At 36.2% G+C, this 14,829-nt stretch overlaps 1 protein-coding gene across 4 annotated transcripts in view; it reads right to left on the reverse strand.

The window, feature by feature from the left end:
• Positions 1–14,829, reverse strand: part of sema6ba (sema domain, transmembrane domain (TM), and cytoplasmic domain, (semaphorin) 6Ba) — a 129,127-nt gene that overhangs the window by 12,165 nt on the left and 102,133 nt on the right. For all 4 annotated transcript variants that reach the window (XM_027137286.2, XM_027137282.2, XM_027137288.2 and 1 more), the window contains 4 exons: positions 12,239–12,370; positions 10,033–10,182; positions 4,692–4,871; positions 1,679–1,819 (listed from right to left, as the gene is read on the reverse strand). In XM_027137286.2, coding sequence (XP_026993087.1) covers positions 1,679–1,819; positions 4,692–4,871; positions 10,033–10,182; positions 12,239–12,370 — 603 coding nt within the window. The remainder of the gene's footprint in view (positions 1–1,678; positions 1,820–4,691; positions 4,872–10,032; positions 10,183–12,238; positions 12,371–14,829) is intronic.

A 14,829-nucleotide genomic window follows, 5' to 3' on the forward strand; every position in this document is an offset into this window, starting at 1 on the left:
CACACACACACACACACACACACACACACACACACACACACACACACACACACACACTTACACTTGTCTTGCTATCCTTGGGCCTCATAGATCAATCTTTCAGTAAAGAAATGTTTGTGTAAGACAAACTGAATTAAATTTTTCCGACAGATTTCAGAAAGTTCAGAAATGCTGATTGTCGTTGTACTCGCATGTGTAGCTTGATCACCCATAAAGTACAAGCTCTGTTCCTGACACAGCTCATTTACTTGTAGTGAAGCCCACAAAGCCCCATAAAAACACCTGGGAGACCAAATGAATACTACAATGAAAGATAAGACAAAGGCAGAAATAAGTGAAAATTATTTTCACTCACTTCTATGACAATAAATAGCTAGCAGCTATTTATGACAGCGTCGAAATCTAAAGACAAAATGAATCAGGTCAAAATGAAGCGAGGCCATGACAATAAAGGAGAAAAAAGACCTATGCAGTACGCAAGTGATCATGCACACCAAGCACATCACACAGGTTAACTGCTATTTTAAAGTAGTTTTAAGTGTCATGGCTGACATACTAAAAGTGTTGCTTAGATTATGTTACCAGCTTTCATCCTGACGTGTGCTAAATCCTACTTTAGTTGAGACATTAACGTTTAAGGTTTATGGCTATGCGCAAACAGCAGCTCTTCATCTCTTTTTATGCCATAATTTATTTAGTTACAGCTGACAGAATTTTTGTTTGACTATATTTCATATTCTTTAATTCTTTCCTAGTGAAATAGGATAAGGATGTTTTTGATAACGATTCCAAAACCTCCTGTAAGTTGCTGTGCAAGTTGATCTGAGTGTCTAGAAAAGTGAAAATTATATGGTTTGAAGCCAGTTAAGTAGCAGTTTGCATTAGTTAGTTTTTTGTGTAAATTTACACAAACTCAGAAGCACAAGTAAGATACGAAAATCTTTTCAGAAAATATTTTTATATACGATACATCTCTTGTGGGTAGGTTCTGTCAACCTAATTATTAATGCAATTTTTAGATTTTTTTTTAATAACATAAGAGCTTAATTACAAAAACTGTAGTGTTTGTTTTGTGGGGACCAGCCAAATGTTCCCACAAGGTCAAAACATGCCATGCCCACACACACAAACACACACAATACAGGTCAATGCTTTACCGCAAGGTGAATTACAGCCACATCTAAATATAGCGCTAGATACAATACATGTTTGCGTGTGCAGATGTGTCTGTGTATTCAATTACAACATAAAGAATTGTGATGGGATTTGGAATTTCTTAACATGCTGTGCAAAAATACCAGAGAGACAGGGGCTAAAAGGCGATTAACCAGCATGGAACTTATTAATAATGTGGATCAAATACACTAGTTCAGGCCTGTGCCAAAGCTAGCATGCAGGGACATGCCAGAAAAGTGTGTTTGTGTGTGTGTGTGTGTGTGTGTGTGTGTGTGTGTGTGTGTGTGTGTGTGTGTGTGTGTGTGTGTGTGTGTGTGCGCGCGCAAGTGTGATGGGGGTCAGATCTAGGATAACAGACGCTGATAAAGCAAAAGCTATTTTGGTGGAACAGTGTAACATTGAAAAATTGGAACATTAAAAATGAAGGGTGAGGGCGTGTGTGTGTCTGTGTGATAGAGAGAAAGAGAAGAGAAAGGCAGTGTGTTTGTGTGTGCATACTCACTTCATACAGCGGGAATGCAGTTGGCAGCGAGCTACAGGCAGCCTTACCACACATGAGTGGAAAGCTAACAAAAGAGTATGACTCTGTCTGTCCAGAGTGAGAGACAACGGCTGGCGTGCCTGGACAGAATCATCGCCGCACCTGAACACATCACAGAAACAGTTAACACTGAAAAAAGATTCACTTAAAAACATAATCACACATACACTACCTATGTTAAAAAGTGCTTACTAACTCTAAATCATAATACAGTCAACAACTCTGATTAAAAATGATAATTATATATATATATATATAATATATATATATATATATATATATATATATATATATATATATATATATATATATATATTCTCCCCTAAACACTTATTCATTTATCTGCATTAAGGGCTTTTCCTGTCAGAGCTGTTGGTGGGTCTAGATTATATTCCAGGAACACTGGGCACAAAGTGGGAGAATTCAGCCCTCATGGGATAGCAGTCCATCTCCATACTCCATTCATACACATGTGCGCACACACTTATTAACACCTATGGGAAATTTAGCCCAGCCAGTCCGCCTACCAGCAAAACTCCACACAGATGTAAGCTCAGGATCAGACAAAAGACCCTGGAGTTGTAAAATAAAAATACTACTTTTATTACTTCTATTATTGTTAAAATTTGTGTTTAACACTAAGTTTAACATACATTTTCTTCTAATTAATAGAAGAAAGACACTTTAATAAATAGCCACACTATCATGATCACCTTTAGAATAAACAATTGATATCATATTTGACGAGTGGGATTTTCATACTATAAATGACGAGTGGGATATTCATACTATAAATCTATACCGAGGTGTCCTGTGGAATATATTTTACAGTTAAAATACTGCAAGATATGTTGAAGAACACTGAATTTATTTACACTCCTGAAGACCTACAGAAAAGATTTCCAAACCAGTGACCAAGCCAAACACCTATTAACACTCATAAATGCATAATCAAATCATTCATACATCGCTACACAAACCAAACACCTATAAAATATTCATTAACCTCATTATAAAACCTACCCAAAACACCCATAGCATTCACAAACACACAAAGCAGAGTACACAACTAACAGTTAACATTTATACTGAACACAAGTGGTTATTTCTTGTGTGGTCGTACATTTTACAAATTAAGTAAAATAGCTTGACGAATCATTTGTGGTACGTTAACATTTACATTGTAACCTGTGAGAATCAGTCAATATTTACACCAGTTGTTGCAGGAGAGTAAACATTGGTTTCTCTGAAGGTGATATGGAGAAACAGGTAGCTATAGCCTTTCATCTTCAAACTACACACACACACACACACACACACACACACACACACACACACACACACACACACACACACACACACACACACACACACACACACACCTGTGAAAGCTCTTTGAATGTGTTACCTCTTTTGTTTTGGCTGACGTTTTTATTTGGTCTGCTCTTCATTTGTGACTAAATTGACTGTGAAGAGCTTTTGAAGTACTACATTTCGCTCCACAATGAGTCTATCGCTTGATATCAGTGTGTTATACATCATTTGTAGATGAATTTCCACATACTGTGTCTAAAAATATTAAAAAAATAAAACAAATGATGCAAATATTCTAATACAGTTGCTCATGCTAAGTGTAGTGCATTGAGTTACATGATAAGAGGAATTACAGAGCGACAGCTAAGCACAATGTGCTAGTACACAAATATTGGTTACAAACAGTTGAACGACAAATGATAGTCATAATGTCTGATAACAAACGCTAATAACAATAAGGTCCATAAGAATCACAGACATATTCAGTCACTGTGAACACATTAGAAAATAGACTTTGTAGCTACTAAAAGTCTATTAGTACTATTAAAGTCTATATTTGAAAAGCCTTGTGTTGTTTTGATTCACAGTGGTGTCTATGAAAACAACCAATTACTGAACAGATCATATAATCACACCTATATAAACCTCCCCAAAACATTCATCACACCCTAGACATAACAAAACACAACATGCCTAAACACAAGGAATGGAGCTGTACATGTAACTACATCTGATTTGTGCCCCAAAGATCTGTATCTGTATCTGGATGTTGTGTACACTAAAAATGACTTTTTAATTAAATGTGAATCCTACACAATGAGGTGTAACGATTCTATCTTTTTAAACTTGTCTTATGCAAATCATAGAAATATACATTTTTTGGGTTTATTACGTTCCAGCATAGAAAAGTTCACTAGACACATTACTTAAATCTAATACAAAACAGGCACACAATCATGGTGCTTGTCAATATGGCGACCTTTTAGCTTCAGTACATTATAATACCCTTTTGAATTCCCAGGAAGATTTTCACCTAATAACAACGACGAAAGCCAGATATATTCTGTCCCGTGTTTTGTGTGTGGTCTGAATGGGTTATATGGAAAAGTGGCTCTTTAAATAAAAGCACATTTCTTTAGTGAGTGTCAGGTCAGTTTGTATAGAAATATGAACTGGAGCTCTGTAAGGCTGTATTTATACCAGGATGGTAGAACAAACCTCTATCAGATGATATTATCAACATTAGAACCTCTTTTCATATCTGCATGTGTAAGCGTATCTGTAAAGGAATTCATTCTCAATAATGGACTGTAATGTATTCAGTTACATCCCGAACTGATTCGGAATATTCATAATTGGACTGATTGGAAACTTATAATCACCAACCGAATGTGTAGTCTTAATTCACTACCTACAGTACAATACAGTATAAACACTGATCCATAAGAACATCTATATTAATACCCTACCTACATATAAACCTTGAATCCCAGCACCTCCACAAACACCTACCCAAAGCAAACACAGTGATATTCATTTAAATGTCTACAGATAAGAAGTCGGTATCACATTGTATCAGTATCAGTAGTTAACTGTAACACCAGAATACATAATACATTTCTTCTTGAAGCAAACTATCACAATGACATTTTTTTGTTACCTCTCAGGGTTATAGCCCTCTAATTCCTCCAGAAAGATGTTGGTGCTGGAATATGGGTTGTCTCTACCAGGTGTAATGAGAAATTTCAGAACAGTGCCCCTGGTGGACCCGAGGAACACTACAGTGCGATTCCTATGTGGTCCTGCCTCTGTGTCCACCACCATGGTGTTCAGCTGGTACCTGCGATGAAGCACGAATGGTAAAATAAAGCATAAACAAGATTTATGTAATAACAGCATACAATGTAGGCAAACAGACAGTTACATAATTGATTTTTATTTTTGCTCAAAGTGTGAATTAAAAACTTAAATAAGAACAATGGTTATGACACAACATTATGTGCTGAAAGAAAATTACAAATGATGACAAGGACAGCCAAGCTAGAAAACTGGACAAGTACACTAGCTTGTAGTTTTAAGTAAATTGATTTAATTTCACCCCAAAAAATTAAAACAAACTTACGATCAGTCTCACTGACATTACCGAAAACTGGGTCATATACATATACATATATATATATATATATATATATATATATATATATATATATATATATATATATATATATATATATATATATATGAATTTATATATGAATATATGTGAATTTTTAATAAATGACTAAGACTGAGGATCCTAACCTTGATTTTTTTTCATCCTAACAGTGGTGGGATTTGAGCTCAAGGCATTCTGATCAATAGCCCATAGTTGAGTTTTATTTACCTGACTCGTTTTATCAATAATTATAGACAAATTACAACATTGCCCTTACAAATTCTCACAATGGCTCACATGCTGTTGTACTATAGGGGCACACTTTTCTTTATAACTAACGTTCACTTGCCTATTCTATGAGTTGTAAAATAACTGAACTTAAATAACTATTCCTACAGTTCTTCCAAAGTAATGTCTTATACATTTATTTGCCTGTGGTTGAGTTTTTCCTTCCATCATTTTGCTAACAAATTCTTACCCATTTTGGCACTTTTGACACCCCAGAAGTGCAAGTTGCATTTGAAAACATGTACCTACCCTACATTATGTTCACACCAATGAACAACAAAACAACAAGAGACCATTCATTTCCCAAGTGTAGATAAGATACAGAGCTATGTTTTTAGCAACAACAATGAGCGAGAAAGCGACTCAATTTTCAAATTTTAGTTCCCATTTGCTGATAGTGTCATGTATGGAATAAAAACACTGTCAATAATAATCGTACATAATTCAAAGCATTTGTGTGTAAATTTTAATTTTGCGGAGTTGGATCCCAAAATCTACGGCCACGACAGTTTACAGATACGAGATTTTGTGTGTTTGTTCAAATACAACTCCAAAATGTACGACTATGAAAGTTTACACACACAATGCTTGTTTTCACAACACCTCTTTTTCACACACGAAAACGGTCTGCGAAACAACTGTCAAAAATACATCATCACGTTCACAGGCATTACTATCCGAGGGAAGATGAAACCTCTTTTAAACCACTGGCGCCGAAATGGCGGATCAGCAGTCAAGCGCTCACTCGACGTCTCAGGTAAGTTGGTTTTTCCTTCCAAATTCGGACATGTTTAAGGGTTAGTTATCACTAATAACAGAGAGGAGTAATGTTACAGATATAGGTTAACTATACTAAGTAAGATTACTGGATAAGGGTGTCTGCCAAATGCTGTAAATGTAAGATTTATTGATTTGGTCTTTGTGAATATTAGTTTATTAATGACTGCATTCATTGGACACACTGTTTGTAGAGAATGCACACATACATGAACTGATTTGATTCAAGACTGACATCATTACATCATGCATAAAATTTTGGTGTCCACTTTTGCCATTTAATAATACCATAACTTTTGGCTTACTATGTAGTCATATAATATATAATATAAAACTCTTCTTGTTTTAAATTCTCACTGAGGGCTAAAAGCCATAAAGATGAAACCCTAGAACCGCCCCTGCTCTTAAGCCTACCGAAAATCACTGACATTTTACTTTTAATTTTACTTCAAATACTTAAGTACATTAAATATCAGATACTTTAAGACTTTTACTTGACTAGTATTCTAAAAGGTGACTTTCTACCAAAGTCTTTTTGTAGTATGATACTTGTACTTTTACTAAAGTATTGCTTTCTAATACTTTATACAACACTGACGATGAGTGAGCGCTTGGCTGCTGATCCGCCATTTCGGCACCAGTGGTTTAAAAGAAGGCGGGGCGCATGCGCACTTCGTGGAATCGATTCATCTTCCCTCGGATAGTAATGCCTGTGAACGTGATGACGTATTTTTGACAGTTGTTTCGCAGACCGTTTTCGTGTGTGAAAAAGAGGTGTTGTGAAAACAAGCATTGTGTGTGTAAACTTTCATAGTCGTACATTTTGGAGTTATATTTGAACAAACACACAAAATCTCGTATCTGTAAACTGTCGTGGCCGTAGATTTTGGGATCCAACTCCGCAAAATTAAAATTTACACACAAGTGCTTTGAATTACGTACGATTATTATTGACAGTGTTTTTATTCCATAGTCATGACGCGGGATAAAAACGGACCCAAACGCAGGATAGCAAAACAAACGGGGTTTAATAACAAAAACACCAAACATGACACGGACTAGAGACAGGACAAAGACAACAGTAGATTCCGCGCTGCACAAGGCAATGCGGCACAGTTAAATATACAAGACAATCAGATACAATTAGGAGCAGGCGTGGAAACAGGGCAGGGCAGACAAGGGCAGGGCAGACATGTGACGAGGAACATAAACAAACAAATGCACATGGCCAAAGTCCGGGCTGAGTCATAACAGATAGCTCCAATTTACTGTTTAAATTGCAGGAAAAAGAAAGAAAAACCTATACCCTATATAGTTTCATCTTTATGGTTTCATATTCAATCTGTCATGTACAATCTCACAGTAAATGTTGGTGCCATCTGTAAATAAATATAGCTAGAACAATTAGCTGGCTTTGCTAATCTGCAAATGAATTAGTGTGTATCTTAGCATGTGGCAACTAATTTTCAGGTAAATAATTTAGGTGAGTTTATATAGTATACAGCTAATAATAGTATAGAAAATAAAACAAAACAATAGTAAACAAAACAAAACAAAACAAAAAAACAAAGCAATTTGCATCCAAAACCAACAACAGTAGTAACTTAGGGTCAAACATAAATTTCAGGATAAACTCTCCTTCCAATTCAAGGAACCGCTAAAGCTGCAATTTTTTTCTCTACATGTGTCTTCCTCAACTGAGTGAGACAAATGAATCCAAAATGTCATTTTCTATAGACAATATGATGTGACATGTTAGAGTAATGGAAATGAAAACAGTGATGAAACCCTGCTGTACAGTGGAGACTTGATGGAGGAAACAGAAGGGAAGGAAGAAAATAGAACAGAGCTTGTGTTAGATATAGAAAGAGAGGAGAGGGAATGGAAGAAGTGCGCTTTTACATTAAAGACAACTCTTAGTCTCTAATGAAATCCCAGTTACATTTGCTGCCATCATGTAATCAACCACAACTTAAGAGATACAGATTTTCCCAACACTATTAGAGAACACTGCATGTGATGTTTCCTCTCTGAATACAATTGAGACAAAAGTTCTTACAATGTTTCTAGCTTTATTCATGGACCCATTTCATGATTAATTTTCGTTCATTCATTCATTCATTCATTCATTCATTCATTCATTCATTCATAGATTTAATCATTTTTACAGCCATACTTATATATCTCCCATTTCCATATCTGTATAATGTAATTCTGTAAAAGTAAATAAACATATTAATAAATGATTAATTGCATGTCTATAGTTAATGCATACACACTATACACACAGTGACAGCAGTGCTCTCAATTAATCTATGCAGTGTAAAACACAAAGTTTGTTGAAATTTATATGCTGAATTTGTTATTATAATGTGAATATTTCATTTTGAGGAGAGTGCTTATGTTTATGGAGCCAATATTTCACTCTGCTTGTAATTTATGTGGATTTGTGAATGTGTGTAATTTTGAGATTTGAAACACTGAGACACTGTTCATAGATAATGTGTGTACACAAAGAAGAGAAATGGTAAAACAACATACAATAAAACAACACCAACGGTGCAATTTCTGGTAATGACTCTAAACAGTATGAACATGAATATTTCATTGAGGCAGCCAGATGGAACGGGTATCAACAATAACCTTTTAACGTGATAAGGAAAATGTGTCGCATGGTACCATGAACACATTAAATAACAAGGGACTACTAAAAGTAGCCCTTAGCTATATTCTCACAAGAAACAAATTAGCATAATTCAAATTTAACCATGGGGCTATTCCATGGAATTTGTGATATGGAGGATGTAAAGGGGTGTTCACACATACAGGTGTCAAAGCAAAGGGACAATTTATTTTCAATGAGAGCAACAGGTTCTATTGTAATGAGATAATCAATGTTATTCGCTTCACCTGTCAGTGGTCTTAATGTTATGGTTAATTCATTTACATCTGAAAGTCTGAACAGCTGGATTTTGATTTGGATAAACAAATTATTTTTTACAACTAATATTTTAATAAATGCACAAAATAGCCATCCATGCTGTTTCTCTAAAGCAAAAGATGAACAGGTTGAAACTCATACAGTACATTGATGGTGGAGCACGGTAAACAAAGTGGTTTTTGCTATAATTTTAAGGTCACAATCATTTTTATACACATCAAAATCATGCATTATGATGCCAAATAAGGACAACATTGTTATTCATGAAAGGCATTATAACATTTCCACCCCTGAGAACATTTCAATCAAAATTCAGTTGACTTGGCTAAATGAAGTACTTTTCTTTTTCTTTCTTTTTTTTTTTTTTTTGAAAGAAAGAAAAAAAAAAGACTTTCTCTTCTACTTTCCACGGCACTCAGAGTCCAGAGGCAAATAGCTGTCAAATTGCACTTGGCCGCATTTTCCAGCACTGATTTACAATTTCATCTACACTCTTACATTGTTAGTCAGGCTATATGCATGAAGGGTTTCATCATGCCTGCATGAGTAAGACCAGGCCAGCTGCCCACAGTTTTGAATCTCTAACCATACTTTGCCTCAAGAGAGGTATTTTATATGTGACCTTCATATTAGCAATTTCAAGCTCGCACATACAAACATAGAGACGAAACAAAACTGTTGGTGAGTATGGTTTATTTTCCTCCACCCAACTGTCCTTGACTCTAAATCCTACCCTTCATATTAGCATTTTCCCCAAATAAGAAGCCATGAATATGGATATGAGCAAAAATTCTGAAAATTTGTTGGCTATTTTCCATGAATGGAAAAGCTGTCACTTACCTGACCATAGTTTTAACTATCCAGGGTCTGTGTCCCAGCAGAGGGACGGCTTCATCCATAAGTGGATGGGTCTTAATGAAGTTTAAAACGTCATCAGGGAAAGCGGTAGAGGAGCTGAACTTGGAGCCCTGACCAGCACAACCCCCAGGCCTACACATTCAAACACAAGATTTTTTACACATTTTTGAATACAGAAAGACCTACTTGTTTGAGGACAACAGAATAACAGAATTAAGCATTTGATCTACACTACAGATATTCATATGTATTACTTGTGGACCCAACTTGTACTATGTTGACACAACAAATATTTCATTCAGCCAAACAAAGCAGTTTAGCAAATTGTCTGACAGAACATTTAACATTGCCATCGTTTATTTTTTTTTAGTTTCAGCCTCTGTAGCATATTCTCAGTTTAAGGGTCTCAATTTACTTGCAATTAAGAAGGTAAGTTGGACCAGAATGATCCTCATGTTAGTTTAAATTATATATAAGTAAATAATGACCTCGTGCTGTATGATTTGAACTGAATATTCCTGCTACAGATCTTTGTCACGTGAAAGCATGCAATTACACTCAAAACAGATTCAGAAAACAATTCAGTAGAATATTATATTATTGTATCATTGTATCTGGTCATCTGGAAATGAAGCAGAAACCCAAATGGTAAAGGAGTAATTGGACTAATGGCCTGATTTGCCAACATATTTAGTGCATGACCTGCTCTAGACTGCTGACTGTTTCACCAAAATTGCTTGTGCTGTGAGCATTTAGAGACGACTTTGATCACTTAGACCCTGAGTGCTCTCCAATTTCTGTATCACTGACGTGAACTGTGTGTTAAGAGAGAAAGAATATTTAGACATCTTTGTCTAGAGTGCAAAATGTGTCCTTATAATTATACTAAGTGAAACACCAAGCACGCAAAAATTGCATGATGTTATGTGTGAGCTAATAGGACCCGACGGGGTAGTTTCACTGGTTTCACTGGTTTCTTTCAGTGAGATGCAAAATTTCTGAGTTATCTGTGATGATCTCAGACACAAAATTTGCATCTTCGACCAGAGGCACATCTACAGTAGCTGTACTGATCTTTAAAGAAGAGGTCCATAAATGTTTTAGACCCAATACTGAGGAAGAAATAATTCTCGCAGAGTTTTTTTCAAAATACTCATACAACTTTCTTTTACTTTTGCGGATTTTTTTATAACCTATTTATAGTTTTTTTCTGTATATAATTGGTAAGTTAGCTTTGCTTGCTAGTAGCCAAATAGGACACATGGCTAGAAAACTTTCACTGAACCAAATTTATGTTTTATGTTAGATTAGATTTTGTACTCCTAAGTTAATTTAGGAACCTTTAATTGAATTTAGGAATATGCTTAAACCAGAATGAAAGAATAGCCTTAATAAATGCTGTGCTAGGGTTTAACTATTAACTGTACCATAAACAAGGAGGTTTTCTTTGTATTTCTAAAAAGGTCTGACCTTGGCAAGCCTAAGCATCAGAAACTGATAAATGACTAAAAGCTAACAATAAACTGATTTACAAGTCTGTATTAATAAACATCCCTAATAGTAATATCAGGCTGTAAAGCTATAAAGCAATGCATTTTCCATACTGTTTTATGGCTGCATGGTATTGTCTATTATACCACAGCATGTCGATATGCTTGAATCCATTTAGTCAGAAGGTGTGCACTAATAATATGAACTTAGGATTATATTAATGCTCTTGATCTGATGTTATTTGTTTTTGTAGTAGCTCCACATACACATGTACATGTATACCTGTACAGTGGAAGCTCCACATGCCTTTGACTAATAGTAAATAACATTTTTAACAAAGTAATTGTGTGTGTAAGACAGAGAAAGACTCAGACATTTTCAATTAATAAATGTAATAATTATTGGCAAATCGGTGAGGTATAAGCAGAATAACCCACTCCAGACCATGCTGTTATATTACCTCAGCTTGCACCTCGTGCCACATCACACCCTTAAGGGAATTATTTTTTATGACGGCATGTTTTGTCTTGTTTCCTTCCCTACATATTTCACCAAATTCCATTATGTTATATGTGCTTTAAAAATGCATTGATCTATTGGTCTTGTACGCTCTTCAGTCTGTGCTATACCACAGATGTGGGTTGTGTGTTAAAACAGAAGACATTGCATATTAAGAGAAAAGGCTCTGTCGTGTTACCTGGGCTTGGGCACCAGCTCCTCCGGAACAGGGGTCCAGATTGATTCTGGAGTCTTCTGTTCCTTGAACCTCCCTTCAAACACTCGTGCCAGCTGCTGCATGTCGAACGCGCACACCGCTGAGCCAGGGATGCTGGGAAACAGCAAACAGAAGCAGCTGTGGTCAGGATGTACTGAGTGATCTGATCGACACCCTACATGCACCGTTGTAATTGCTCACAACAAACATGGGCAAAACACCCTAACAGTCTTCTGGGGGTTTTTTTAACCTTGCTGACTAGATCTTCAGTCATTATAAGTTATTATTAGGTTTTTACAAAAGCTATTTGAAAAAGATTTGGGACTAAGTACATGTTGCACCACCATCATTATGAACTGAATTAAATACGCATAATAACCCTGAACTGAATCACTGCCAGTAATGACTAGATAAACAGTAGCAGTGTAATGCAATGCCTCAATGTATATAATGTTTACAGTTTCAGATAGTCATATCTGTATTGCTACTTGGATTTAAACCTGAAATGTACATGGTGTAATTTTTTTTAAACAGTAGAAAGACAAAAATTTGATTCTGCCAGTTCTACAAACTCAGCTACATCAGTCGATTTCATAATTGGTCTCAGCTAGAAGTGTGTAAGGGTCCGATTGTATTTTAATTTTGCTTCACAGTGGGTTTATTTGTTGCATCCTACATCAGCACCCCACAGTCCCGATATGATGTACATCCTTAGCTTCGAACAGATGTGCTATGAAGCTTTCTGTGCTCCCTGTTTAGTGCTTCCTGTTTATTAGAATTTGGTTACAACCCTATTAAATAATGAATAATTTATCTGCATTATAGAATTATTGACACCCTTCATAAAAAAGATTCTATAAAATAAAACATTAGACATCACATTTTCCTGTGAAACAAAGAATCATTCGTATTGGAGCAACTTTATAAATATATGTGCCAACTGTATTGGCACTGCTAAGGAATACTAACTATAAATCCATACAAATGATACATATTTAAATAATTTTTTATTACATAAATGATAAATGAACAGAGATGTGGAGTACTTGATATATACATGTTTTCCAGATTGATAGCTGAGGGATATATGGAAGTCTTAGCACCTTATTGAGGGTCCAGGTGTTCGCCATGTGGTCCAGACCAGACCAACTAACCCCCCCACCCCAACACATACATACACACACACAGACATACACAACAGATCTTTCAACACACCACTGCAGCAAAGTCAGCATCTGCTCTGGGGAATTCATGACCTCATTTGTATCACATTTCCAAGCCTGTATATTCCAAAAGAGTTAATGTGTGGAAATATGTTCATACATTATATATAATATGCTTATGACAGTTTTCAAGTTTCTTATTTTGAGCACCTGGACAGTGGGTTACAAGCAAATGCTGTTGAACAAAAAAGCTATAAATCCACTATCACTTAGAATAATGTCACAGACGACCTGATATTCGATCTGCTGCAGGTAAAAGTATTTTACTAGCACTAGACAGACATCACTCTCCCTTAGAAAGAGAGAGAGGAACAGAAACAGGTAAATGACAAGTGACGAGTACAAGAGTCAGTCTAGAAGAGTGTAGCAGACAGGAAAATATCAGAACGGACAGACAGACGAGAAGGAAAATAAGAAGTAAAAGAAGGGTGAGAGACTGAGAATATGACAGGAGATGCACCACATTGTCTGCTTTGTGAAAACTCAGAAGCTATGATCTGATGTGATCAATCATTAGGCTGGATTAGTCCGGATCTGCGCTATGTCAAAAAAAGGGGGCGAGACATGGCTGCCTGGCGCCTGCCACCTGAAACTGGACCCGCTGGCAGGATGTCACTGTGCCAACGATGGACCAGGGACTCAATCCAACTGCCAAATCTCACAAAGGGCTCTGTTCCAAATCAGTCACACTCAATGGTTCCTACTCGCACTCTCCTGATTAGATATCATCCGGTGCGTATGAAGACTGAACTGATGAATGTCAAAGTGCATGTATTATGACAGGATCCACTTATTGTGATCTGCCTTGCTTAGTTACCTCTTCATGCATTTTTCCCCTACCTCATCTGGTTCACTTCAGTGAACAGGAAGACAAAGAGCCAGACAATTACACAGAACAATTAAGCATTTCAAGGGAATGCCCCTAAGGGCAGTCATTTAAACAACTCTTCAAAGAGTGTGAAATAATTCATAGAAAGATCAGGAAGGTAGAAAAGTTAAAGGCAGGATAAGCTACAGGAGTAGGACTAAGCGTCACAGATAATCATTTGGAACAGTGCTGATGACCCCAGGATGTTGCCATTATGCAAAACCGAATACTCAGACCACTTTACACCAATCACCAATTGTTACTTACACAATTCAGAAAACCATATAAGTAAAAAGGAGGATGAGCAAGGCGATCAGAAATACTGTACGTCTTAGAGCAAACAAATACAGCATTTACATTTCTAGCATACACCTTTATCCAGAGCAAGTTACATTTTTATCAATTTTTTTCTACACCTGAGCAATTAAGGGTTAAGTGCCTTGCTCAGGTGCCCAGCAGTGGCAGTTTGGTGGACATGGGAT

Source organism: Tachysurus fulvidraco, chromosome 22 (assembly GCF_022655615.1).
Source record: "Tachysurus fulvidraco isolate hzauxx_2018 chromosome 22, HZAU_PFXX_2.0, whole genome shotgun sequence".
Classification (NCBI taxonomy): domain Eukaryota; kingdom Metazoa; phylum Chordata; class Actinopteri; order Siluriformes; family Bagridae; genus Tachysurus; species Tachysurus fulvidraco.